This window comes from Macrobrachium rosenbergii, chromosome 9 (assembly GCF_040412425.1).
Source record: "Macrobrachium rosenbergii isolate ZJJX-2024 chromosome 9, ASM4041242v1, whole genome shotgun sequence".
In the NCBI taxonomy this organism is placed as follows: Eukaryota; Metazoa; Arthropoda; class Malacostraca; order Decapoda; family Palaemonidae; genus Macrobrachium; species Macrobrachium rosenbergii.
Window position 1 is genome coordinate 15297423 of NC_089749.1, and position 27354 is coordinate 15324776.

Consider the following 27354-nt stretch of genomic DNA (forward strand, 5'->3'; position numbering starts at 1 on the left):
GACTCCATGCTGGCATAATGCCGGTTCGATTTAATAATAAGAGTAATCTGTGGCACCACAGAGCCCAGTTATCTATCAGTCAAATTTCAGTCACGCAGGGCCGTTGGTTTTGTAAATACGACTAAATGGCGGTTTCTCACTGTCTGGTAAACTGATTTTTTTTACTTGTTCATCGTTATTTAGTATAAAGTAACGGTCCTCAGAACTCTTAAAGGTTACCAGTGGATATGGGGTGCAATTAGATTTTTTCGTATATATATTTAACTGTTATATCTGTTACAGACGACTTTATGCTCAACTTTTCTATAACTTTAGATGCATCTGTAGTTTTATTTGCTTAGAGATGTTCGTTTAGTTTTACTAAGTTCAAAAGTGTTATATATATATATATATATATATATATATATATATATATATATATATATGTATATATTGAAAATTTGCAATTAAAATATTTATCTGCTAATTCTTCTGTAATTTCTATTTCCAGTTGACTTATTTCCTTTCTTTTTCCTACTAGGTCTTTTGCAGGTCACATGTCAAACAAAATTAATCTCCAGTGTCTATGCATTTCATAATGAATACTTACAAAGAAGTCATCTGTGATTTACAGAGCTTGTCCGTCAAAGCTTTTGGAAAATGATTAGATTCGCCAAAGAAGAAGAGGCTACGAACCAAAGTTTACTTGTTTTAATTCAACCAGTGTACTCAGCCTGTCAGGATTCAACTTTCTAGTTATTCATTCTAATTATGATATGGTCACAAACAGATGAAGTCAATGTAACTTTCATTTATACGAAGACAACATAGCTTTCCTTCACGTGAAGTCAAATAGTTTTATTGGAGAAAATGTTTCATTTCGGAATTCTTAGTAGAGCGGAACATACCGGCACTGTGATATCACCATATATATAAGCAGAATAAAAGCTGTTTTTTGCCAGATAGCACAAATACTGGATATTATTTTATGGATGAAATCTTCATTTATAGATAGTGTGATATTCCATGCAAATGTAAAGCGAAAAAAAGAAGTATTTTGGAAGATAATCCACCACTGTCCGCTCTGTCAGTATGAAGAACCTGCTATTTCTTTGAATTTATGTTTGTCTAATACGTCTTACGCATTGTATTAAATGAGTTATAGTAAACATGAGGCATTCTGAGTTTCAGTTCCGGGATTAGGACCACATAAAAGGACACAGCGAATCAAAGAAGTGAGAATCGACAGCCGAGAGAAAAGAAGCGCCGAAAGAGGTCCCACGTGAATGCCCAAATTTCCCATTTTCCTCTTCATTACGTGACGTCATCGTCAGCTGTGCGTATAGTAACAAGAGCTTCACCAGTTTGAATGATTTCTCGTCCATTTACTTTTCATTTTACCTGACGATTAAAGATCCAGAGGTATCCTAAATATTGTTCTTAGGTAAGAAAGCATCGTTTGAAGTGTTATTTCCGACGAATTTCGAGAAATATAACCGAATATATCGAAGGTCGTGAATGGCCAAGTCACAACTTTTATGTCTGCCGCCCGTGACAATCTTAACTTTAATGTTGTGTTTCGGTATTTTCGCGGAAATTTGAGGTCACGGGGAGCCTCCTGATGATTAAACATTATAATTGTTAGCTGTAGGACGGGAATATTACCGGCTAAACATAGGCTACGTTATACCAATCGTGTGATAGGCTAAGCCGAACATACCCTACCATACTCTACTTGAGTCAACTTAGGCCAGTCAAATTCAGCTGACCGGGTCAGCACAGGTCAGGGCTGCGTATTCAGCTCACACATCCATCTGTGTATTTAAATTTTGTTACTTTATGCTTATGCCTGGTCAATTCCATAGAATTAAGGTAAGCAATATGCAAATCGCCAAAACTGAATTGATGTGGGGAGGTTCGTGGTCCTTCCTAACCTAGCTCACTGTTCGGGGGCCACAGGTGGGTAATAGGCTGTAGCCCAACGTAGGTAAATATAATGGGTAGTCTGCATAGTAGGAAGACAGGAGAATTCGTAGGTAATTTCGCCTCTTAGTGAAAACTTCCTTCAGATAAACCACCCGAAAAGGAAGCGCTCTGCATTTGGGTATTACTTTGGCTGCATATTAAGAATTTACCGTTATTTTTTGTCGGCTGACCGTAATTAACCTGTAATTAACCTCAGAAGTTGTATGCTAGCCATCTTGGAATGCTACTGCGTATGCGCAGTATTATAAGGAAGCTTTTGGTAAAAAATGGAGTTTCCTTTACCAGGGGGTCTGAGGGGCAAAGCCCCCCCAACTAAGTAACATGGCCTGTTAGGTTAGGTTAGGGTATGTTAGGTTAGTATAATTCCTTTTATAGTAGGTTTCCCTGGCTAATCCTTTCTTAAACGTATGGCTCCCTGATGACATGTGCATGCACGGAACTGTTGCATAACATCAACATGGCGGTCCAGTCTTTCTCCCAACATTTCCAAAACCCCGCGTTCCCAAAGGATCCCCAACCATGTTGGATAGATATGAGGTTAATAATAATTGACCGACAATAAACTCCACCAACTCCCTCATCAACAACACTCAGAGTATAAGAAAAATCAATTTCCAAGGTAATAGTCCGTGAGGAGCTCTTGCTTAGAAATACCCGACAATTTGCCGATAGGCTATTTTTTTCCACAAGATAAATTTTTTCCGAGTACCCACTGCTCAATGTTGTGTGTTGCTTGAGGGGGTCCAGAGTGGGCAAAGCCCCCACGACCAGGTCAGGGCACAGCATCCTAAGTCAGGTTAGGTCAGGGCACAATGCTGAAGGAAAGGTAGGGTTAATGTTGTTTTTGTTAGGTCATAGCCAGTGCCAGACCACTTGTCTGAACTGAAATTTAGTCCTGCAGATCTGTTTTTGATATTCATTGTTATTTTTTTTTTTTTTTTTTTTTGGCAGCTTCCCCAACCAGGGCACGACATGGCACCATGAGTTGGGATAGGAAGGTAAGGTCTGGTGATGTCAGGAAACGACGTTCTAGGGAAGGTTTGGTTTGGCCTGTTTTCATGGTTGGATTTCTCATGCCTACCTGCCTCCCTACTCTGCATCTGCTCCAACATAATTTAGGTTTACCCATCATAGGCTAGTATTTCCGTACTGTGTAGGCCAGTTTCAGGATAGGTCTAACCTGTTATACAGTTCTGGTTAGCGAAGGCTAGGTTAGCCCACTGGGCAAATTCAGTTTAGTCTGCAACAGTAAAATTAAACCAAATAATATACTGTTCCTTAAAGCTAAGGCTACCTTGTTGCATGTATCTTTTTATTTTTATTAGTGAAGAATTCACTACTAATTTTGTTATTTTCCCCTGCATGTTTATCCTCCCCTTAAAATGTAGATGCATTCATATGGGTTATGTCACAGTTTGTGAATAAAAAAAAAAATGTAGCAGTGGGAAAAATAGCCCATAGCTGGTTTTTAATGTTTCATTACAAAAAGAAAAGAAATTAAGTGAAAAAATTAAGGATCACAATACCCTTAAAAATACACAACATGACCTCCAGTACTTTAACCCTACCTAAAGGTAAGTACTGTATCTACTTGCAGGGATTTCAGTCTCACCTGATTCCCAACAGATATAACTTTACATACGACACTATGTCTTGCTTTACTTTGGAAGGTTGTCATTCTTGGCCCCTGTGATATCCCCAAGATGAACAGGTAAAATGGTGCTTAAATCAACACAGTCTTATACGACAAGATGTGCTTTGGCTATGAAAGAACCCTCTTAAGATTCCAGGAGTTGAATCACTAGATGAAGGATGGTAATCTGATCTTTGAATGCTTGTTTGGGAATATTCTGTAATTGGGTGATATTTAGGAGGAAGAGTGATAAACATTTAGTCATTTTACTACATGTGCTTCACCCTGGTTAGCTCATGGTTTAACGTGGGCCCTGGAGTTGCTTTTAGCATGAAAATGCATGTGTCAGTTACGCTTATTCCAGAGTACATCGACCAGTACCTAAGGTACTAACCACGTGCCATGCTCTTGCGACCAGGTGCTGGAGCAGACTGGTGTACCACTGTCTCGGGAGAACCCAACTGATGCTTCTGGGGTTCTGATAGGACTATATATACAGTTCCTAGCCTCTGGAGCTTTAGCTGAGTTGGAACAAAACTTTCAGGAGGTCATTACACTTTTGCAAGCTTCGTGGTCTCAGGGAGACTTCCATGGCTCCACACCTAAACCTGATCTTGTCAGAAGTGCTTACTCTTGGGTAAGCTTCTGAAGTGAGAATGTCAATTATGTTTCCTGGCACCAGCTGTCCCATGGCATTTTGCGCCTCATGAACATTGTGATATCCAGTTCAGAAAATTTCTTGTCCAGTAGATTAGGCAAGCTTCTTCCTCTTGCCATTGCCATATGAAAGGAGATTTTATATGACTGAGAATGCAGAGACTACTTCCCCACCGTTGTACTTGTCAGTCTACAGATTGGTGAATGACCCCTCTATGGAGGGACTCTGTTAGGTACTGCCCTCTGTGCAAAGGAGTCAGGAGCCATAGAGTCTGTCATCTTGGCCTCCTTTCCGGCACTAATGTGTCTCAACCTTTGGTAGAACATGCTTGCTGTTGTCATCATCACAAGTGTCATATCGGAGGAAGAAAAAACTAAGTTTAGAAGGGTGCTGGTTTTGGGAGGAAATGTGTTGATTTTCCTCTCCTACCAGAGTGCCAACTTGTGGGCCAAATTCGTCATGACAAGATGGGATGTGGTTTTTTCCCTCTTACAGCAAGTTTTGGCAGAAAGTAGTGTTACTCTGCAGAGCAGTTTGCTACTGAGTACATCTTTACTCTTTCCAAAGAGTATGGTTGAGGCAGCTGCAGAAAAGGGGCTTTTTGACTTTCAGGACTTTTAAGATAAAATAAGACCCTTTTCTGGACTGTAATTCTTCGTGTATTGCTAAAGATACGGTGAAAAGTATTAAGCTTTAGGAGGACTATGGTCATCATCATAAGAATGTGTTACATTTCCTTTGATGATGAGAACAGTAGTCCTCATAAAGCTTAAGGATTATATCAGCGTACTGTATCTTTAGTAGTGCATCAAGAATTACACTCAAGAAAAAGGTCATATTTTATCCTCATCTTTAAAGAACATGACTGTTCTTCATATTCTTCTCTCAGGACTTTCTTACCTACATGCACTCCTTTAAACCACATTGAGTTAGAAGGTAGCTGCAGCTGAACCTTCAGGAGGTCTGGCATTAGGAGTAAACATCCTCCAAAATTGAGACAAAGTGCCCAGTCATCTTCCTCTAGAAAGGGCAGGGAGCCTTCCCAAACCTTTATTTCTCCCCTCCCAGCCTTGGCCAGAAAGGGAGGGGGATCCAGAGGCTGGTAGTCTCCCTCTGTATCTGCCATGAGTAGGAGGGTGCCTGTCTTGCCAATGGGCAGTGTGGCAGAGATGAAGTGGAGCCTTCAGGACTGCTACAGAATAGCTTTCAAGGACCGTTGACCTCCCCCGTCTCCTGTAAGGGCTCTTATTATATCTTTCAGGATCCTTGAAAGCTCTGGCTTTGTTTGCAGAGGTTAAAGTATGGCTGAGAAAAAAGCGCTAGGAGTCATAGATGACCAGTCTTTGGGGTTTTACAGTTACCTCTTCCTTGTAGAGAAGGCAGCATGAGACTGGTCATCAGTCTCTCCCCATTTAATGAGCTTGTCCGTCTGACTCAGTTCGAGAGAAATGGCATGGTCAGTGTTGTATTTCATGAGAGAGGGTGGCTTCATGCTTTCTTTGGATCTAAAGTTTTAGTGTTGATATAGACACAGTTGCTTCATAGCAAAAAATGCCTATGCATGGTTTGTCATGAGGCACAGTTGGGTCTCATGTCCAAGCAGCAGGGAAGGTACCTGAGCATACACTTGTCAGCAAGTTTAATTAGGTTGCTGTCTCATCAGAAGCAACCAGCACGTCATCTTCAGCCACCTGTCATCACTTAAAAAGTTCATTCTGCGTTGGCAGCTCCATCAGTAGCAACTGGAATGGCACTGGTTAGCTCCAAGCTATCCTCCCTCCTGGCTCACACCTGTGAGTGTGGAAATCAAAGAGGATCTCACTTGGTAGCTGGATAACAGAAGCCTGCTGGGAGTTCCCCTGAACACTCCACCTCCCAGAATGTTTTTGTTTACAGCTGCATCAAAAGAATGTTGGGGTGCACATCCAAACAACTCTTATGTGGATGGTGTGTGGGCATAGGGTGAACCTCATCTGCACATCAGCATGCTTTGGATGGAGCAGCATTGCTAGCCCTGAGAGCATTCTGGCAACATGTGATGGGTCACTCTGAAGTGTTGCTGAACAATAACACCACCAGTGTAGTGGCACTATGACAAGGTGGGATGGTTTTCTTTCAGTCAGTTGACAAGGCAGTTGCATGAGAGGGTGGTTTGCCATGCCATTGAGCTGTCAGTCAGGATTATTCTGTACAGGTGGAATGAAGTGGCAGATCAGGTCTGCTGCTGGGATTAGGTAGTGGGGAAGGATTGGTCCATATCTGCTGATCCCCTTGGTTGAGGTGCTAAGAGAGATTTCCCTGTGGTCCTTTCTCCATCAGCTGCATTTTCTGAGGTATCAGGTAATACAGTCCCTCCAGCTACACAATTACAGGTTATCCAGTAGAACTTGTGAGAGAGTTTGTCACAGGACTGTGTGGGAACAGTCAAGGTACCTCTGCCATTCATCTACTGCAATCTGTGGTCATCTACTGCAATTTGTGTTGTGGATAGGGCCTCTCTTTAGTCAGATAATCATGTCAGTGGATTGCAGACCTCTTAGTATACCTTTGTCAAGATGAACTTCTAAGTCTTAGCTGTAATGCACTGTCAATTAGCTTTGAGCCAGATCGTAATACTGAATGCATTTGCAGAGTTATCCATGAAGAACTTTGAGCATTGATGTTCACCACGGGAACTGTCTTCCCAAGTGGAATGTACAGTAACTCTCGTTCTAAGCTGCCTAACTTAATAGCCATATGAGCCCTTGAGAGAGGCCTTGGATTGGGAGTTCACACCAAGATTCTTAAATTTGACAAATTACATCAGATTGATATAAGGCTTATCCTGTTTAGTGCACCTCTCTTAGGGCTTGGGCCACTCTCTTGTTCATCCCTGAGTTTGTGGCAAAAACTCAAAGCTGATCTGTCTCTTATTTTGTATACTACCTAATAGTAATAGAGATAAGTATAATAATGATTTGTTACTTATGGCCAAAGTAGTTTTTATATTCATATGAAAATAAATTGATCCTGAAGTAGTCAACTTAGTAACAAGCTAAAATGTTTTTGAACTTTTTATGTTTATATTTTTCTCTACCATATTAACTAGCTTCATTTAACTTACCTCATGTTAATTTGTATGTTACAGGATTTCAAGAGTATATTGAATGGTTCAGAGTGTGATGCCTAGTCTAACAGGACCGTTCATCTTGGGCGGTGCAGGAGCAGAAAGAGAAGGAAGTGACGGGGGAGGCAGCCGTGGAGGAGGGAGGAGCAGTGGCGGCATTCGGCCTATGACAAATGAAGAATGCGGCATACGAGAAGTATGGGCACACAACATGGAGGAGGAATTTCATCACATAAGACGCGTTGTACAACAGTATCCATACGTTGCTATGGTAAGTGGCTTTGTGTTTTCTTATAGGGAGTTGAGTATTGGGATGGCAACGTTAATCAGGCCGTATGAAGAGTTAGAGCGATTTGAGGTTTTGAATTTCATAGATAGAGCATTCTTTAGTCTAACAGTCACAAGATGATGGTTAGTAGTGAAGGCAGGCAAAAGTTTCTTCAAGATGAATTAAGTGATGTGAAGAAGGACAGAATTAGCTTTCTCAAACTGTCTCAAGATTGCGATCCTGTAAAGAGTTAGCGGATTTCTGTACTTAACAGCTACCATATTATTTTTCCCTGTGCAACCATTTTAGATATGATACATATTTAGATATATCTTGTAAATTGAATGTTATATGTAATGTATAGGTTAGAAACTATGTGGAATTGCTGTGAGTTATAAGATATCTAGAAAATTTTCAAGTGCAGGCTTTAACCATAGGGTCTTTGTCACTTATCAGAAAGGCCAGACCCCCAAAATGTCTGCTAAGTTGAGGTGCTACTGTATAGTAATGCTATTGTATAGTATTTTCAGAGAGCGTGAGTTCAATACAATATTCACTCTACTTATATGATTTTCTTATTTTTCACTTCAAATTATTTCAGGATACCGAGTTCCCAGGTGTTGTGGCTCGGCCAATCGGTGAATTCAGAAGTAACGCAGATTATCAGTATCAGCTTCTGCGATGCAATGTCGATTTGCTCAAAATAATCCAGTTGGGCCTCACTTTTCTAGATGAGCAAGGGAAAACCCCTCCTGGATACAGTACTTGGCAGTTCAACTTTAAATTCAATTTGACGTAAGTATTTGGCTCGTTCAGTCGACCAGAGTAATTGATTATGTATCTGGTGATCAGTCACTGGTATTGTATCACAAATGGGAGGGGAGACAGAATTGTGAGGGAAAAATAGCAGATATGAGCAACCGTTTCTCAGACCAACCGTATGCTTTCATATTATTTAGAACTACTGGAATCTTGTTATATGATATTCTTTCATGCAAGATCCAAGATCAGGTTGCAATTACCTGATAGTCATGATAGGGTTGCAAATATTTATTAGTCCTGATTGCAGAGTGAACTTGTGAAAGTTGTTGTTTTGTACTTGAACATAAAATTTTTAAGTGTTGCATGCATCTTTTTCCCTAGGGAGGATATGTATGCTCAGGATAGCATAGACTTGCTACAAAACTCGGGATTACAGTTTAAAAAACATGAAGAAGATGGCATTGAGCCTGTTGACTTTGCCGAACTTTTAATGACTTCTGGTATTGTACTAGTCGACAATGTGAAAATGTTGTCTTTTCACAGGTAGGTACAAGAAGCATATTGGTTTGTAAACAAGTTTCTTCACTTTCTATGTATCATTTATTTACATACTTAATTTCTCATGAAATTAGTCACAACACTAAACTGCAATATGTTTGAAGCGGCCCAAACTTTGTAACTATTTTCAAAATGCTGGTCAGCATTTTTCTCAGTTTTGTCTATTAAATGTGACAGTCCACAAATTTGAGTGCACATTATTGGGGAGCCTTCTTTGTCTCCCTTGAAGCCTCAGTGTTTTACAATAAGAAATAGGCTAAATTTTGCAAAGTTGACCATCTACATTTTTGAAATTGTAACATTCTTATTTCTTTTACTTTTTTTTTCCTTGATAACAAAATTACCATAAACAACTTTACAGAAAAATATGAACTTATTTAACATGCACATTTTTCTTTCCCCAGTGGATATGATTTCGGATATCTGCTAAAATTATTAACCAACCAAAACTTACCGGCTGAAGAAAGTGATTTCTTCGAGTTACTGAGACTCTACTTCCCTTCCATATATGATGTAAAGGTAAGTAACAAATTTTGTCAGTTTTACTACAGAAATTTTCAGTTTTCAGAAACTTTGAAAATTTGGGGAAGTGCTGAAAAGCAAACTAAGTGACCAAATAAAAGAGTTTTGTATTTAAAAGGGAGTTGTTCCACTTTGAATTTAATCTCGTTCACTATATTGGCAAAAAATATTACAGTATATGGTAGATTTAATTGCTTCTGTTTTTCTGAAGGGCAAAACCTATTTTCTTTCATCTCTACACCATCATTTATATATACCCACAATATTCATGGTTTTTTATTGTCTCCAGATACCACACGCTTGTCTAATAGAAAGATCAGTATTGAAACAGAACAAGCTCCAACTTAGCCTTCATATACCTGTTAAATTAGTTCCCTTACTGTTCTTTGTTTATTACTGCATGTTGTTAACACTTTAGCAAAATTCAGCAGTGTTTTCTTACAGGAAAAATTGTCTTGTTCATTGTCATTCTGACCAACTTTTCCTCATCACTTATGATCACATGTCCAAAACATCTCGGTCTTGCCCATCTTTTCCAGCCTCTCGATACCACATCCCTTTTATGATGTGATCTCAACATCCTGCCATGAAACTCAGTACAGTCAACCCCTACTTATTCGCGGTCCTGGATTCGCGGATTTCTCTATGGAACATAAATACACATTATTCGCAGAAAATTCGCTTATTCGCAATATTTTTCCTAGAGAAATATTCACAAATTACTGTATTTTCATATTTTCGTGACTTGATGCACATTTTGTGATCAAACTATTTAAATATTCAGGTATAAACATTTTTAGAGGGTTTTTTGGCGTTTTGAACCGTCAAAACAGGCAGTTATAAGAGTATTTAGAGGGGTTTTAAGTATTCGCAGACTTTAGCTATTTGTGGGGGTTAGTGGTACGCATCCCCCGCGAATACGGGGGGTTGACTGTATTCCATGGGTGTATCTTTCCCGGCTGTCATTAATTTTCCTTGTTGGTGCCCATGTTACACCTGCCTTGAATCTTAATATTCCATGGTCACACCTTTCCCAATCTCTTCAGGTTCCCATGTTAGTGCCCATGTTTTTGCTTGTTGTAGTACTGGCCTTATGTACCCATCATAAGTTTTGCCCTTTCTATACTAATTTTAAGTAGTTAAACTAGACTGCTGAGTAAGAATACCTTCTCTCTTAGAACTGTACTGCCCTCTCTGTTAATGGGACAATTTTATTTACCAGTAGTCTTGCTATCTTTATTTCAGTCATGTTTCAGCAACTGTCTTCTCCATTTGCTCTGGTAGTATTTCAGACATAAAAAATCTCAGAATCTCTGATTTATGATGGGGTTGTGGTAATGCACAGTTTTTTCAGACAAACCCATCAGTCTTGTAGGACTATGTAATTAGTGGGTACCTGGCAATTCAGTTGGCTTTTACCTTTTGCTACTTATCTATTTGTTAGAAAAATGCAGTGTTTTGGAATATGCAGAAACCACAAATATTGTTATATATATGATTGTTATAAAAAGAGTCAGGTTTGTATGTATCTTTATAAAAATATAGTTTAGTTGCTTATCACTTTTTTTTATGCTTTCCAATCAGTACCTGATGAAGTCCTGCAAGAATTTGAAAGGAGGATTGCAGGAAGTTGCAGAGCAACTGGAGCTAGAACGAGTAGGGCCACAACATCAGGCCGGCTCAGACTCCCTCTTAACAGGAGCAGCGTTCTTTAAGATGAAAGAAGTAAGGTTCATTCCTTAGTAATTATTTCTTTTTGTATTTTAATATTTTTTTGTTGTATATAGAGAAGAAATGTAGAAATCCCCTTGCTTACAAATTCTGGATGTTACAATGGATATCAATAATCTTCAATAAATAATAAAGATTGTTAGATTTTTTTTTTAGTAAAGTTTGGTTAGGTTTGTTATTCATTGTATTCATTGTCTGATGATTTTTTTGTAAACAGTGCAGTGCTATGTACCAAGGGGATTAGCCAAAATAGCTCAGCTCACCCATTTAACACAAATTAACTTCCTAATTAACCAAGTTTCCATGACTGATTCTAGCTCGTGTTGAAGAAATACTCCTATGTGAAAGCTCTTGTTTGTAGACTTTGGAAAAATACAAGTCAAAACGCTTCAAGTGCTTACTTTAATTGTACTGTTAACCCTTACTTATGTAAAGTTCATACATTTGTACCACTTTAGTATGGTTGTACACCTGAAATAAGACTTGTAGAAAATTGTGGTACTGAACCTCACAAATAAAAAAGCAAGACAGAATTAACAGCATATCTAGTGCTATGTGGTGGATGGCATATTCTGGGAAGATGGGAAGATCTATTCTTTCTTGAAGGAAAAAGACTGGGAGTTTTTAGGACATTCAAGACTGCAAATATGGTTTCCCTATGATAAGAGGAGAAATATTATTTGCGAGGAAATATTTTTTAATGCAAAATCATGTTTATATGAGTGTATCCGTGTGCATGGGCTCATGGAAACTAATTAGACTTGTGTTAAAACAAACTATATTTTTTTAAAACAGTATTTATACTGTATTTTCCTTCATTTTTTTATTATAAAAGTGTTCAGCATTACCTTGATTCAGTTTCGTGTCTTCACATGTAGACGTTCTCTTCTTTGGAAGCCTTGTTAGCAAGACTTTTTTGTATGTTCCATATGAAAATTTGCTCATGTGGATTAATGGTGATGATCACCCTCGTCACCTCACCCATAGCTGATTGTCAACAAATTCACTAACTGGCATACCAGGGAGCATCTGAATCTTAATTCTATTATCCATAATTCAAGGATAGACAGTCATACCAACTTAGCTAATTGTTAACCTCCACGGCGGATGCATACCGAACCTAGTGTTGTTCGACTTTTAAACTAAACCTGGAGGAATTGCAAAATCTTTGAAGGGTTGTTATGTGTCTCATAGGTGCAGTACTAATGCTTCTGAAAGGTTCATCCCAGTTTGAGAGCTCTTTCTATTTTCTCCCCCATTTATTATTGTAGGTAACCATAAAAAGGCAAAATTTTGCTTTTCATATGATCACATGGGCATTTATTAAAGCGAAGTTTTCTTTGTTCCTACACAAATACAAACCCTCGATCTTTACATATGGTATTAACTTCAGCAACCCGGTGAACTTTTGCAGTGTGGTTACGGTAATAGCACCAATGGTAGGGGCAGAACCGCCACCCGCCAAATCAGTGCGCATTCAATTCTTCGCAGTTTACTTTTGGCCATTGTCTCATTTAGACATGCGTTTCTTTTCTCCGATCTACTGTTCATCCTTTTTCTTCTTTGTTTGAATGTAATTGTTTTTATGATATATTGTTTATATTTTTTATTTATGCTTTGCATATATTGATATTGTTTATATTTTTTGTTAATACTTTGTGCATATTGATATATTGAAACATTTCAGTATGTTTTTCTGTCTCCCTAATAATATATTCACTTATTCGTGCTAAGCAGCCTTATTGACAAGTTTTAGCCTGTATAAGTTTTGGAGCCTTTCGCCTTATATATCATTTTACTTCTTTTTATTTTTTGTTGCCTGTTCATATTTATGCAAACCCAACACCTGTTTCCTTGGTGGTTGTTTGTGTATTCTGTTTTCTTTTATTATGAGTATCTATGGAGAGTTGGAGGGATATCCAACTCTCGACCGCTAACTGTTCTATTTTTTAGACATCTTCCCAACCTGGTTTTCAAGAACTTCCCTCTTTGACGTTCTGTACTTCCCTCTTTGACGTTCTTTTTCTCCTTGTTCTGAAATGCTTTTTCATAAACAATTTGTTTTTTTTTACTACACCATTTCTTGGAATGTTGTAATGTATTGGTCTTTCAGATGTTGCATAGATTGAGAGGCTTGAGGCAAGGCAGGCTTTTCATGTTTTCCAGGCGAGGGTTTCGTATTCAGTTATGCGAGAATACTTCTTGCCTAGTGCGAGGATACTTCTTGCCTAAACCTAGCAAGTTTCTCCCTCACCCTCAACACGGAGGTTGATGTTGCAAGAACTTTGACAGTGCGTTTGGTCCCAGCTTGCTCTCCAAGACCAGTGGGAGTTCCTGTCTTTTTTTCTTGCCCCAAGTTTGGGGGGGGGGGGTTTGAGTCGAAGGCTCACTCCCTTCCCCCTCTCTTTGTTCTTGTGATGATGAGGAAACCCCCAAACAGTTTTCATCATTGTATGCTGTTCCAACTGTTAAATCCTTTCAAGTTTCTAACAACTTCGCCAACTTTGCCTTTTTATTGGAATAGACAAAATTCCATCCCTTTGTGTCTCATATCCTGTCCAGGAAGTTCCTTCCACAGTCAGTTATCTTCCTTGGGAACAGTTCCTGGGTGCCTTCCATCGTTGGATTTGCAGCAGAATTTGTGCCTTCTCCTTCATCAGTTGCGCCTCCTGTCAGTACAGCCCTCTCCCAGGTCGTCTTCATCAGCCAGGGAGGATGCACAGCCGGGCTCAGTTTAACACGTGTGTGCAACATGACACGTCCATTTCTTGCTTTGAAGGAATACCACATTGTTCCTCCTTTTGGGGAGTAGGTTCTTCATTACAGCTATGAGTTTCGTAGCTGTATTGTCACTTAACTACAAACTACTACCCATCTCTACACGTTCTTTCAGGAACAAAGTGCCAGGGTTTCTTACGTCGTTGGATTTTGCAGTGGAAGTAGAGAGATACCTTCACCGTCTTCTGTCCCCGAGAGGGCTGTACAGACTTCTTGTGTACCCTTCTCTTCCCTGGCAGTTTTTTTGGGAACAGTACCAGGTTGCCGTGTTCAGTGCCCATCAGCGTAACACAGACATACATGCAAGGACATGTCTGTGTCTGTTTGGAAGGATTGTATGTATGTGCAACGAATCACGTCTGAATTGGCAATGATGTTGCCATAGTTTCCAAATGCTTGTCAAACTATGTTCTGCTTATAAATTATACATACATGCAACGAATCACGTCTGTGTCAGCTTTGAAGGAATTATATGTACATGCAGTGTGACACTCTGTGTCTGCTATACGTAAGTGCAATATGACACGTCTGTTTGCTATACATACATGCAATGTGACACGTCTGCTTGCTTGGAAGGAGTAATACATATGAACAATGTGACATGTTCTTGTCTGCTTGGAAGGAATAATACATACAAGCAACTTGACCAATAACAAGTCTCCTTGGTTGTTTTCTTGGATATCATATTCTTATATTGTTCTCCCCATCTATGGATGTAGGGTCGGAGCCTCTCCTGCTTAGACAGTCGCTCTCTAAGGAAAGAGAACGCGGCCGCATGAGTCATGTGTCCATAGACCAGAGATAGGCAAATGTAAGATGTGTCTTTATACATTGTTGATGGTCTCGGTCTATTCATTGTATAGTATGGCATGTCCGTGACATATCGATGAAGCTGCAGTACGCTGATCGTTTCTCAGCGAAAGGTTCTTTTTCCAAGAGTCAAGAAGAGCGGCCTAGCATGTTGCTTCTTCTTCCCGGAATGGAATCACACTTCTAGAAGGGTCTTCCCTTCCTTTCAAGTATGCTTGATTGCGGTGTGGAAGTTTCCTCATGGTGGCGTGTTTGCGAATCGACCATCGACCACGCTCACGTGAAGGTTTGGGAAGAGAACTAGATGCCCTACGGCCATACCACGTTGAACCACCGATTCTCATCTGATCATCGGGCAAAGAGCATGATAGCACTTCTGTGGACACCTAGAATGGCAACATCCCATGTTCAAGTACATCAACAGCATGTCTTGTGCAATGCCTTTTGTTCACACTCACGTATGTGTTTTAGCTTGATCATCACTACCATCTACATACGAGTGAACAGGATCATTCTACCAACTTTTATGACCTTCATAATATAAGTTGTCAGGGTCATATTCATTGGGTAGTGGCCAGCCTCCACTTTCAATAAACATCCACATCATCAAACAAATGGTCAACGCATTCAAATGAATGGATCATTCTTGCAGGCGTTTCCGACATATGTTATGACCTTCATCGGTTATTTACAGCGATAATATCCAATGTCCATTTCAATGATGTCTACAACCGAGTGAATGAGTTTGTTCTATCAGACTCCTACGGCTGTCATTGCGTGAATTAATGATCTTTCACTCATGTTCAGACAGAGACTTTAACATTTTACAGGTATGAAGAAATCTGTTTCCTTGTTCCAATTCGAACCTAGACCCTTGATTGTTCCTACACTAATATAACTCCCTGAGCCAAGGCAGTTACAGTTTGCTAGCACGGGTTTCTTCGGATTCCCATTTGTTTTTGACTACAGGTTGATTTTGTTTACAGTGAAGTTCTGTAAAACCATACTGCCCTACGCTTCTGGAACAGGAGTCAGTTAACCCTTAATGGATGGACATCATCATGTGATGATCTATAACAGGTTTTGAGCGATGGACGGGCTAACTCATATGAGTATTAATATTATGCGCCATGTGATTTGGATGAATTTCGTGGGAATGATGTTCATAGTGCTTAAATGGTCAATAAATGACTAATGGCAACTTTAGTACCTCAGCACAGGACAGAGGGGGGATCGGTATGCCCAGGGATTGCTGTTGGTTTTAGTTCTTATCTTTTATGATAGTATATCAGCTATAATTGTAATTTTGCAAAGAAAAGTGTAAAGAAATATTAGAAAAAAGATGTATACCTCACAAAAAGTTACTGCTTCTCTCCATCTCAGTAAATCTCATAAATATTTTACAACAAATATATTGAGAATTTGTTACTGATTTTAGTTCTCATCTGTTATGATATTGTGTGAGCTGTAAATATAATTTTACAAAATAAAATAAAATAAATTATTATTAAAAACATGCATAACTTGGTAAAATTAGCCTATTTTTGCAAGTGTCTTGCAAAAGAGGTCCCACACAATCTTGTAAATACAGTAGTCACTTTCAGCTTCCCATGGAAGGTAGGGAAAAATTTATAGAATTTTTTTCTTACGCCATATGCATTTGCATATCTTCCTCTTTCCATTGATGAGTTTTTTCTTAAACTGGCCAACCTTAAAGTTTGCCCAGTCTGGTGGGGTGTGTTTGGTATGTTTAACATGTATTTAGCCTGTCCCTTAAAGGTTAATACTGATCGTGCAAGATTTTTTCCCTATGCTATCGGAATTTCTCTCTAGCTATGTAGATCTACAGATCAGGCCTACTCCTTGGTACACTAGCCTCAGTGTCCTCTTCTGCAAGTACTCTTCTTAGCACAAGGATGAAGTCGAATTCTTGAAGATGGAAAGAGGGGTTCTGGGCTACAACAGGTCTCCCCATTCCTTCCCATCCTCTCTCAGAGAGGTGAGACATGACTTAGCCTAATAGTTAGATGACAGATATCTCCTGGGAGTGTTGCTAGACTCTTCCCCTCTGAAGATTCTTCATGCTAGCGTCAGCAAGAATTCAATCACCACACCACACTTCCAAGAGGTTGGGTTGGGTACTTAACCTAACTTAGTCTAGCCTAACTAGATGTAGCCTAACCTTACCAAACCTGTACTTCAGTACCCTGGAATTTCTTGTCTCATGGCATCAACCAGAAGGTAGTCACCTGCTCTTGAAAGGGCTATTTTGGGTATTAAACCCGTCAGCCTAGTCTAATCTAAACCCAGCCTAATCTGAGCTAATCTGCACCTCAGTAACCTGAATCTTAGCCCGCCAAACCTCAGGATCCAAGGATAGGCATTCCATAGTGTTGTTAAGGAACAGTACACAGTAGTTCCTTAGTCAACAAGATGCGGGGGGAGCTAGTATCCTATCATCTCCTCAATCAATGGTGCCGGTGCACAGGTTTGCATAAGCACACTCAGCACAGCGGTCAACCAGACACATTCCAGGACGATGGATGTATGACAGACAAGTTCGGTGACTAGAGTCGGTGTTAGCGACAATTGGTCTGTACACCTCGATGTTTCGAAGAATTGTTCGATCTAGGAAGACAGTCAGGTTAGTCCTTCATTCTCGACACACCGAAGCTGTTACTATTCGGCTGTGTCTTTACGGTCCGTGGGCATAACAGCCATCGTCCATACCACATTGAAAATATCACTTCTCGTCCAGTCAGTGAAGTTTAGCAATGACTGGGTCTGGTCAGTACTTGGGTAGGTGACCTCCTGGGAACACCAGATGCTGTTGGCATCAAGATGTCAATCTCATCCATGGTTAGAAACATCCTGGGAACACTGGATGGTGTTGACGCTCAGGAGATGCCTTTCATCATCCATGTTAAAACTTGAAACTAGTCAGTACTTGGATAAGACTTCCTGAACCCAGATGCTGTTGGTGTCCTACGACATCTTTTTGCATCCATGATTCAAGTCTTGGCCTTACAACTCATCGTTCTGCCCTGATTAGTCGTGGATCAACAGTGTATGGAGTTATTCTGTTTCTAAGGACCTAAAGGCTACCAGGAGTGCCCATGGGCCTTTTGCATTACCACCAGGACTTCTCAGCAACTTATAACAGCTTGTTTTGGTTCCACGACTCTGCCAAGAAGTGGTGTCTAGGAGCTCCATTTCTTTTGACTTTGTGTAGTTACTCTTCCACTGTGAGGAATGGAAGATTTGGGAGTTGTAAGCAGTAACTGCTGCTGCAATTACCTGTTGATCCACAACTCAAGAAGGAGAGAGTGTTATGTGGATCTAAAGTGTTTCAGGGGTCTCAGGGTCCAAATAGGCACTCCTTTGATAGCATCAGAACCAAGGTAGTACCATGGTTACACTACCCTCCTCCAGAGATTTTGTTCTTCTGCACTCCCTTTCTTGGAACTTAAGCACAGTTCTTCTTAGACTTTCAAGAGTCTCAAGATCCCAAGGTGGACACTCCTCCGGGTGATAGCAATGACACCACGGTAGTGCCATGGTCAATAAAGGACCTAGTGTCCTTCATCTGCTCAGTTGCAGTGCAGGTACACGAGTAGACAGTCGAACATTAGTACAGTGGCCAACCAGACACTTCCCAAACAAGATGGATGTAATTACAAACAGTTCAGTCGATAAAGTCATGAGATAAGGACAGTTAATCTTGGTACCCTGACTTGCGGAAATTTGTTCAACCTCTGAAGAAGTTTGATCATAGTCCTTCTTTTCTCAACTTACTGAAGTTGGCGCTGTTTAGCTCTGTCTTCTCGCACCCTCGAATAAGCAAGGTATCTTTGGTATCCATTTACATCTGGAGGCTTGCACCTTTCGCCATTATACATGTTTCAAAGATGATCAGTGAAATTGATCATTCTGCTTCTATGGTCCTGTGGTTCCAATGACAGTATGACGTCTATGTTGCTTTCTTAAAGACTAGACCTTCAGCCTAATGCCAACGATTCATGTTTTAGCTTTGAGTTGGCCGAGAAACGGTGTCCAAATTGTCATTTCTCTGACTAGTGAGGTGATCGAACAAGTGTACCCTATAACTTCCTCGTGGACATCAGTACTTTTCAGGCCAGATCTTTTGAGGTCAGGGGCATCTGTCTTTACATCACATTCAGGAAGAACATGTCGGTCGAGTACTAGGATGGAATGTAATCGTGCAGATCACATTCATCTCGTTTTACCTTGGGACGTTTCCCATAGGTCAGGTCCTTGGACACCTTTTCCTTGGGTCCTATGGTGGATGCTCTACAAGTCATGTAGTTCACCCAGCTCTTGAGGGACAGGTTGCATCTCGTCTAAGGTGTGCAGCTGCAAGGAAAAGGTGTGTGTGGGACTGGCCTCCTCCCTTTCTCCTGTCTTCCTTCCTCTTCAGTAAACAGAGGAACAGTGAACAAGCTGTCATGTGCTGGATGGGCGTGCATGCTGGTGATCTAGATGACTGAGCATCCTATCTATAATCTAGCTCCATTTGGATTAGTAGATGCAAATCTTTCCTTCTCTCAAGCAAGGGGAGAGAGGGCTAACTATGAACAAACCAGTTGGTTATTCTTAGCTTTATAGTCTCTGACACTGTGGGTTGATCTAAACCTTTCTGAATCAAGGCTATTACATTCCATTAATTCGAAATGCCCAGAAGTCTGGCAATTGAACATCTCTCGTATTCAATAGATCAGAGGTATGGTCTCCTTCCTTTGCTCTTTCATGACCAGGAAGTGAGTACCCAGGTGGGGCTGAACTACCAGTCAGTTCAGAGATTTACTCAGAAGCCTCCCTCCAAGAGTAAGTCTCCTATATGTAAAGACTAAGGGTTTGTATTTGTGTAGGGACAAATGACAGATTTTAAAAGTAATTTGTATTTTTCCTAACATGCAAACCTGAGGTCTTTACTTAAAGTGCCCACCTCTTATCACCCCTCATTCTCTTACCTGGGCCAAAAGGTAAACTGCTGAGAACTGAATGCGCATCAGCTTGATGGGTGGTGCTTCCTCCCTTACCATCAGTAGCTATTACCATAACCACCTTGCAAAAGTTTATTGGCTGGTTTCCCAGCTCGCTGAAAGTTAATCCCATATGTGAAGACCTCAGGTTTGTATGGTAGGAAAAGCTTGAACTGAATTAGGGGTCCAAGGAATTAAATTTATTCTCGCACTTTGGAAGTATTCCTCACCCTGATGAAAACAGATTCTTGGTGAATTCTTACCTCTGAGCATAGAAGGAATAAAACTCTAGAAAGGCAGTATTTTTATCTGCAAATATTTTCTAAGAAATTATTTTCTGTAATTGCAGTTTTTTAAATATATGTGAAAAAACAATATTTTATATAAGTAACTTACTAAATACTGTAACTACATACCTATTAGCTTCACTTAATCGCAGCAGTTCAAAATTTGAAATTTGCGGTAACGCGCTATTGTTTTAGTGTAGATAACTAAACCCCTCCCGCTTTCGGGGAAGAATAGGGACAACAGTGCTTAAGAGCTCAATTCTTTTCTGCCGGTCAACTGAACGTTTGGTTGAGCTCTTATTTGAATTTTACCAGATGGTTGTACCTTTCACCTTTGGTGAAGTATTCATTCGTGTTGGTTGCATGGTATTCATTAGCTTAGCTAGTACCATTGTGACTAATTTTCATTTAGTATGTCGGACTCTAGCTTGTCAAGTATTAGGTATTGCAGCAAAGGCTATAATACTAGACTTACTGCTGCTAAGTATGACTCGCACACTTTGTGTTACCATTGTAGAGGGCAAATTTGCTTGTTGGAACCTAAATGTGACGAGTGCAAAGACTGGGATCAGGGTAAATGGAAAGTTTTGGATGCGCATTTAGATAAACTCCAGAAAGACAGACAGAGAAAGGCGGCTGCTAGAGCTGAGGCTAGAGGCTTAGCTAGTCAGGTTCCCACTCCAAAATCGGATATTGCTGTTCAGCCTGTGACTGCTTTCTCCCCTATCACCAGCCCTCTGACTTTTCCTCCGACTCCGCTACTGGGCTCCCATTCTTCGGAACCTGATGCCATTGCCAGCGTAGAAGCTAGAATTGACCAAAAGTTTGGTCTGCTTGTTAACACTGTAGCCCAAATTGGGTCTTCGGTTAAGGCCCTTATGGACCAGGTAAGTGTAATTAGTGTTGGTGCAAGTGCAGTGTCAGTGGAGGAGGTGACTACTCTTCCCACCGATGCTCGTAGACAAAGGTCAGTGTCAAACTCCCCCAAATCTAGGAGGCGGCAAACCGGAGGTCTAAAGGAGGTCGGTGGGGTTTGCCCACGGGTAGTTGCCTCCTCAACCGAGCCTGTTGATTGAACCCAGGACTCGGTGGTTCGCCATTGGAAAGGTGTTCATACAGATGTTCATGCTCTGTCGCCCAGTGATTCGGACACCAGTGTGGACAGGGGGCTTCAACACTTTTCAAAAGTATCAAGGCCATTGAAGGTGCATGCTCCTTCCGCAGAGCACACTTCTCCGCTTCCCTGTAAGCTTCCTAGGGAACAAGAGCTTAGTCTTCTTCCCTCCTAGAGATTTTGGATTAGTCCTGAGTGGTTTGTGCATAACACTTTCGTGATGGAGAGCCAGTCTTTGACGTGGCATTCCTCATCCAAATTGTCTGAGTGCCCACTTTCCAAACCTATGGTATCCAAGTGTTCTGTGTCGAAGTGCCCAACTTCTGAATGCCCAATGTCCGAATGTATAGTGTCGGATCGCCCAGTGGCTGAGCGATCAGGTTACAAGCACTAACTACAGGTTGAGATGAGCGCCAATCTGAGACATTATCTTCCTGCTGCAGCTCTCTCACCAGGTAAGGTTAACAAACAAGCTTTACACCAATGCTAGCTACCTTTCTACTTCAAATTTATCTCCTTTACTGAGTGTTTTTGGGTAGAGCAAGTCCATGCATCCCACCTCCTGTCAATGTGGGATTCAGCTATGTAGTTACTTAGTAAGGTAAGTTATTTATGTAAAAATGTCATTTTTATGATAAAATAAAGTTTTACGTATACTTACCAAGTACTACATGATCAAGGCCCTCCCACCTCCCCACTCATGGACATAGGGCACAAATGAATTGAGCCCTTAAGCACTGTTGTACCTATTCTTCCCTGAAAGTGGCCAGGGACTAGTTACCTACATTAAAATAATATTGCATTACCGCTATTTCAAATTTTGAACTGCTGCAGTTAAGTGAAACTGATAGCTATGTAGTTACTTGATAAGTTTATTTAAAACTTTATTTTATCAAAAAAATGTCATATTCTAATATCTTTGAATAATTCCAGATGTTTTTTGAAGATAAGATCGACGATGCCAAATACTGTGGTCATCTCTATGGCTTGGGAACATCTTTCGTAGTTAATGGTAATTCTGCATCAGCATATAATGACAATGGTCACACTTCAGATTCAACCTCTAATTCATAGTGAAGTGAGACTTGAGTGCGCTTGAAATGCATCAAGACTGAATGAAATGTGAAACTCATTACATGGCTTCACCTACCTAAACTATAAGTACGAAATTAGCTGAGGAATCAGTGACTATTTAATAATTTTTTTAATGTCCTTATAGTTTGTAATTACAAGCTTGTGCAAAGGTGATTGCTGCACCTATTTTTTAAACATTCTCTATTTCCACACAGTTTTATGATTAAAGTGAAGATTGAAAACCCTATGAAAACTCTCTCTGTGATATGTGGTGATATTCTGTAACTTGCAACTCTTGGGTGAAACCATACAACAGCAGATGTGTCCTCCAAATTGCACCATTTCTAAGTTATGGCTGCAGTGGGGGGGCCATGTGATTTCAGTGAGTTTTACAAATTGAAACAAAATTTACCTGATTGTGGAGAAAGGTGTTATTTCGGGGGGAATTGGAGGTTGTAGCACTAGGTGGAAGCAGAGCATCAGTAAGAGTTGGTTTAAAAAGTCGAAGGACCGTGAACCATCTTCACTTGGGCTTTGTTTTCATGCCAGTTTGTTTTTTTCTGTGTATCCATTGATTTATTTTGAGTCAAAGGTGTTATAGAGAAATAGTAATACAGATGTGCAAGTTTTGCAGTTGCAAAACTTTGAAAGGAATAATGTCATGCCTTAAGTCATATAGAGCAAGTCATTTGTATTTTCAATGTGAAGTGTTAATGAGTTCATATTAGGTTAGCAGTTATTCCTATCATTATATCATTGTTATGTACAATATTTATATCTTAGCATTGGAAAAAGATCCCATTATTGTAAAGATTGTTGGCAAGTTAAAATTTTTATCCATAGAGGAAGTTCACAGAATGGCCATATATCCCTGTTTGTAAATACATTTGCAGTACAGTATCATATAAGGTCAAGTGAATGAACTTTTCATATTAAATGTGTAGCCTTCATTCACTTTTTTGTCACTTAAACATTTTCTTTTTGTTTGTGTAATTTAATGCTTGTCTGGTTATGTGGACATTTATTCATTTTGTTGAAAAAGAATCTCTTTGATGTTCAGTCAGAATGTTATCTATTGCTTCTGTCAGTTAAAGTTGCTTGGGATCTTTTTAAAATGATAGAACTTGGGTACTCATGAAATGCTCTGTATACTTGTCAAGGAAATTTTCAAATGAAGTCATGATTCAGTTTTAGATTATGGTAAAATTTGCTGGATGTGAATTTACCGTCGGCTAATAGGAGATGTTTTCACTGTACCATTTCCAGTGTAGCTCTCAGTTTTCGCTGCTTTCAAACTTTCAAATTTTCTGAGGGTTTTCATATCTCATTCCATTTGTTTCATTTCATGTTTTAGGTCGAAAATGTGGGAGATGACCCTGTATGTTCATAAAACATCCATTCTTGCACCAAGGTTTCTTACAAAGACCCGGGCCTTGTGCGCTCATGTATAAGGGCTAAGAGTTGTAATATCATTGTTTAGAGAGGTCAGCATCTCTTACTAAACAACAGAACAGCTACTTATTTTATGTAGAGTGCAGGAATTCCATTTTTTTTCCACTTTCCCTTCCTTCAAATCATAGATCAAACTTGTTGCTGACTGATAAGTTCAGTGAACTTTTTGTCTCTTCTTAAACTGTAATTGAAATCTCTTAAAAAACATTTGGCATATTACTTGTGACTCCAGTAACTTGCATTCAGCTTCAGGTTTGAGATTGATACTGGGTCTCCAGTCGTCCGTTACCGTTATGTACGTCCAGTTTAGATATAAAACTGAGGTCACAGTGGTAGACTAAAATGGTTTTTGGTTTTTCATACTACAAGTGTGTTAGGAAAAAAAAAAAAGCATTTTTTACAGTCCTTTCATTCAGCCAGTGCAAATCTTTAAAAAAAGTATTAATGAAAATAAGAATGTATGACACTTTGTAACTCCAGTGGATCTAATTTCAAGGGATTTTTAACTTGAAAGTGCTTAGCCATTCATTAGATGTATTCAAACACATGAAGCCACTCAGGTACTCTTAGAAAATTAGCATCTTTTTTCTTTATTTTTTTTTTTTTAGTATTAGTGTTAGATTTCGTTAAGATTTCCTTGATATGCAATATCCATGTTCTGGTGTTATATTACATTAAAAAAAACAAGGTGAATATGTACAAAGAATTGCTACAGTTTAGACTAAGGGATTCTGTAATGTTTAAGAAAGTTTGCACTGCCCAATTTATCTTCTGACGTTATGCTTTTGAATCTCTGGTGATAAAATATGCAGGCCTTAGCTTGGGTTGATAACATTTTTCATCAATGAGTAGCACAAAATAAACAGATAAGGAATTTAGAAATTGTAAAAACCTTGCTGCTACATTTGTTGTAACAGAATTGCTTTGATTGGGCTAAGTGGAAGATAGATTGGCAAAAGACAAACCCAATGAATGGCTTTAGTGAACCTCTCTGGTGACGTATATCTCATCTTCTGAAAACATGAGCATGAAAGTGCATTACCTGGTGAACCATGTTTGTGGTAGAACATACTTGGAAGAACTTATGTTTGCTTGGGAAACCTCTGTGAAATGTTGGTGTTGAACTGTCCTTAGGTCCTATGCAAGGACTGATATTTTCTTTGATAAACTTTCAAGAAGCCTGTCAGGGGCCTTTTTCATGAAATGCAAAAAGTAATGGATGAAAAGAAATGAAGAAATCTGACAATACTGGTGTGTGGGTCATGAAATAATGAATGCAGTTGTAGTTTTCATGGTGTGAAGAGTGGTACAAATGCTGTTCAATATTGTCGCTGAAATGTTACGTGCAGGACAATTGATCCTTCTTTATTAACGTGAAAATGTGGGAAAAAGAATGGAAAGGAAGACTTGTCAGTCAAAGGGTAATCTACTAATCTTAAGAATAATGAAAAATGGGACACTTTCACAAGTTTGCAAGCTGCCTTAACTTTGACTGTGGAGCAATGTGCTTTTGGATGCTTCATACTTGAATAGCAACTTCCTTGGATTGCAGTTCACCAATTCATAGAGACAGAGCAAATCTTCTGATAATGATCGTATTGGTGATATCAACAGCTGCTTATTTTTACAGTGTTTGAAGCATATGTGGTGCTTTTTGGTAACGTTATGTTGTATTGTGCAATGATTTTTAAAGTATTTTTCAATTATTCTTTATAGTGCGCTGCAAAATGTGGATGTTATTACATAGTTCAGTTTTTTGATAGTTCATTAGTTGTTTAAAAAAATGAATCAATCTTATTTCATGCAGCTGTTAGTATTGTATTTTTTGTACATCCATCCAAGAACAGTCAGGCGTAACTGCAGTTTGAGAATTATAAAAAAAAAATCTACTTGGTTTTTTGGTGGTCCAGGGTTTCAAGAGATATGTGAAGGTTTCTTGATTTTGTAGATTTTTCAAGTATTCAGAGTTATCAAGGTTAAGATTTACTAAAAGAGCATAGAAGATAAAGAATCACAATGAGAAGAAATAGCTTTGCAGACACAGACCCATATCTCATATTAGGTTTTTGAAATGACATTCTGACTTTGTAATCCTTTCTTTCCAAATGTGAGCCTTGTTACTATTACAGTATCATGTTAATCAGCCTAAGTAACATGTTTTATCGTTTCCTTTCGAAATGCAATCAAGAACCTCTTCTACATCACCATGTAACGATTAAAGTTGGAAGCTGTGGCTTTAGGTGTTTTTGTAAACAGCGTGTGTTCAGTATAATGGTAAGACATTCTTACACTGAATAATTACTTACCAGTTGTCTGACAGTTGAAGCATACAGTTAACATACAAAAGAAGTTCTGTGATAATGGTTCATTCTTCTATTCATCTTTCCCCTAATACCAATAGTTCCTGGTGTGTTTTGTTAATGAGGCATTTTAAATTAGTGGAGGTTTTTGCTTTAAACATGAAATTGCTTTAGAAACAAAAAGAAAGACTAATCAAGTGTTTTCAGTATCGGAATTGCTTTGTTGCTAAATATAGCAAGGCTATGTTTACCATTGTACCACAAAATGAGGTCTTACATGTTTGTGAATAGTGGTTTTGGTTTCTTGTTATGCAGCCTTTTTACTTTTATCTGCCATGTCTTCAGAATGTAAAAATTCTAGGAAATGTTTTGTGATATGGTTATAAATTGTCAGTTTACCATTTGTAAATTACAGATGGAACAGTAACAGAAGAGAACTTATGTCATTTACACATTGTAAGATGTTGGTGGCCTACATGAGAAATGATTTTGTGAGCTTATTCCAGTGCATGATAAAATTTTAAGCATTGCAGGTCCGACCTCACATTTAAGTTGGTAAGTATTCTTATTAGGTTTATACTTGAGTTCTGATGTAAATATCTTCTTTATTGGAGCTATTGGTAGGTGTCTTATGGTTGAAACTGCTGTGTAACACAGCGTTTGGCATCAAAACCCATGTAGCATGATTGTCGAGCGGTTGATGATTTACAGTAGACTGTTATCTTTTTATTTGTAAGTAATTTAGATGATTTTTCAGTCTCAGCAGTGATAGTGAAGTCAGTTTGCCATCCATTGTCAAACACCAGTAAGATATGGGATATTTATTGTCAGTCAGGCTTCCTTGTGATGAAGTTCAGGTTTGACATCTGTGATTGAGAGGATGATTGCAGTTATTGCAAGTATTTCTGTATGATTAATTTGCAGTTGTCTAGTCAGTGGTTTTTAAACATACTATGATTTGCAAAATTTTATGGTCATTAGAATTAAAAGATTTGGATTTTATGAAACTTCTTAAGAAAGTTATCTTGATTATGCTTTTTTAGTTCATCTCGTTTGTGTCAATTGCTATGATTTGTGGTAATCCTCAAGTACTGTGTTAATTCAGAAGCACACTTTTTGTCCTCTTAAGCATTACTACTCCACTAAGTTGACACTGTTGTTTTAATTGTATTTTTGGTATGTAAATATTTGTTTTTATATATTTTAGCAGCTTGCAAACATGTTCATGTGCTCATTCATTGGAGAAAATAGATCTTGTTTTGTAACACTTGTTCGTTGTTATTTTCCATATTTATTGATTATTATTGTAAAGCTATTTTACCATACTACTGAC

At 39.1% G+C, this 27354-nt stretch overlaps 1 protein-coding gene and 1 pseudogene across 1 annotated transcript; both read left to right on the forward strand.

The window, feature by feature from the left end:
• The first annotated feature begins 1288 nt into the window (after positions 1–1288).
• Positions 1289–27288, forward strand: Pop2 (CCR4-NOT transcription complex subunit Pop2). Its single transcript, XM_067108459.1, has 7 exons — positions 1289–1423; positions 7384–7633; positions 8232–8425; positions 8774–8935; positions 9355–9469; positions 11057–11197; positions 22129–27288. The coding sequence occupies exons 2-7, from the start codon at positions 7403–7405 to the stop codon at positions 22267–22269; spliced, it is 984 nt and encodes a 327-aa protein (XP_066964560.1). The 5' UTR covers positions 1289–1423; positions 7384–7402; the 3' UTR covers positions 22270–27288.
• LOC136842186 (5S ribosomal RNA) lies at positions 17508–17627 on the forward strand (annotated as a pseudogene).
• Positions 27289–27354: the final 66 nt, after the last annotated feature.

Coding starts and splice junctions, on each gene's coding strand:
- Pop2 (XM_067108459.1), top strand. CDS start 7,403: ATGGTTCAGAGTGTGATGCCTAGTCTAACAGGACCGTTCATCTTGGGC. Junction 8,936..9,354: donor AAAATGTTGTCTTTTCACAG/GTAGGTACAAGA, acceptor TTCTTTCCCCAG/TGGATATGATTTCGGATATC. Junction 11,198..22,128: donor CGTTCTTTAAGATGAAAGAA/GTAAGGTTCATT, acceptor GAATAATTCCAG/ATGTTTTTTGAAGATAAGAT.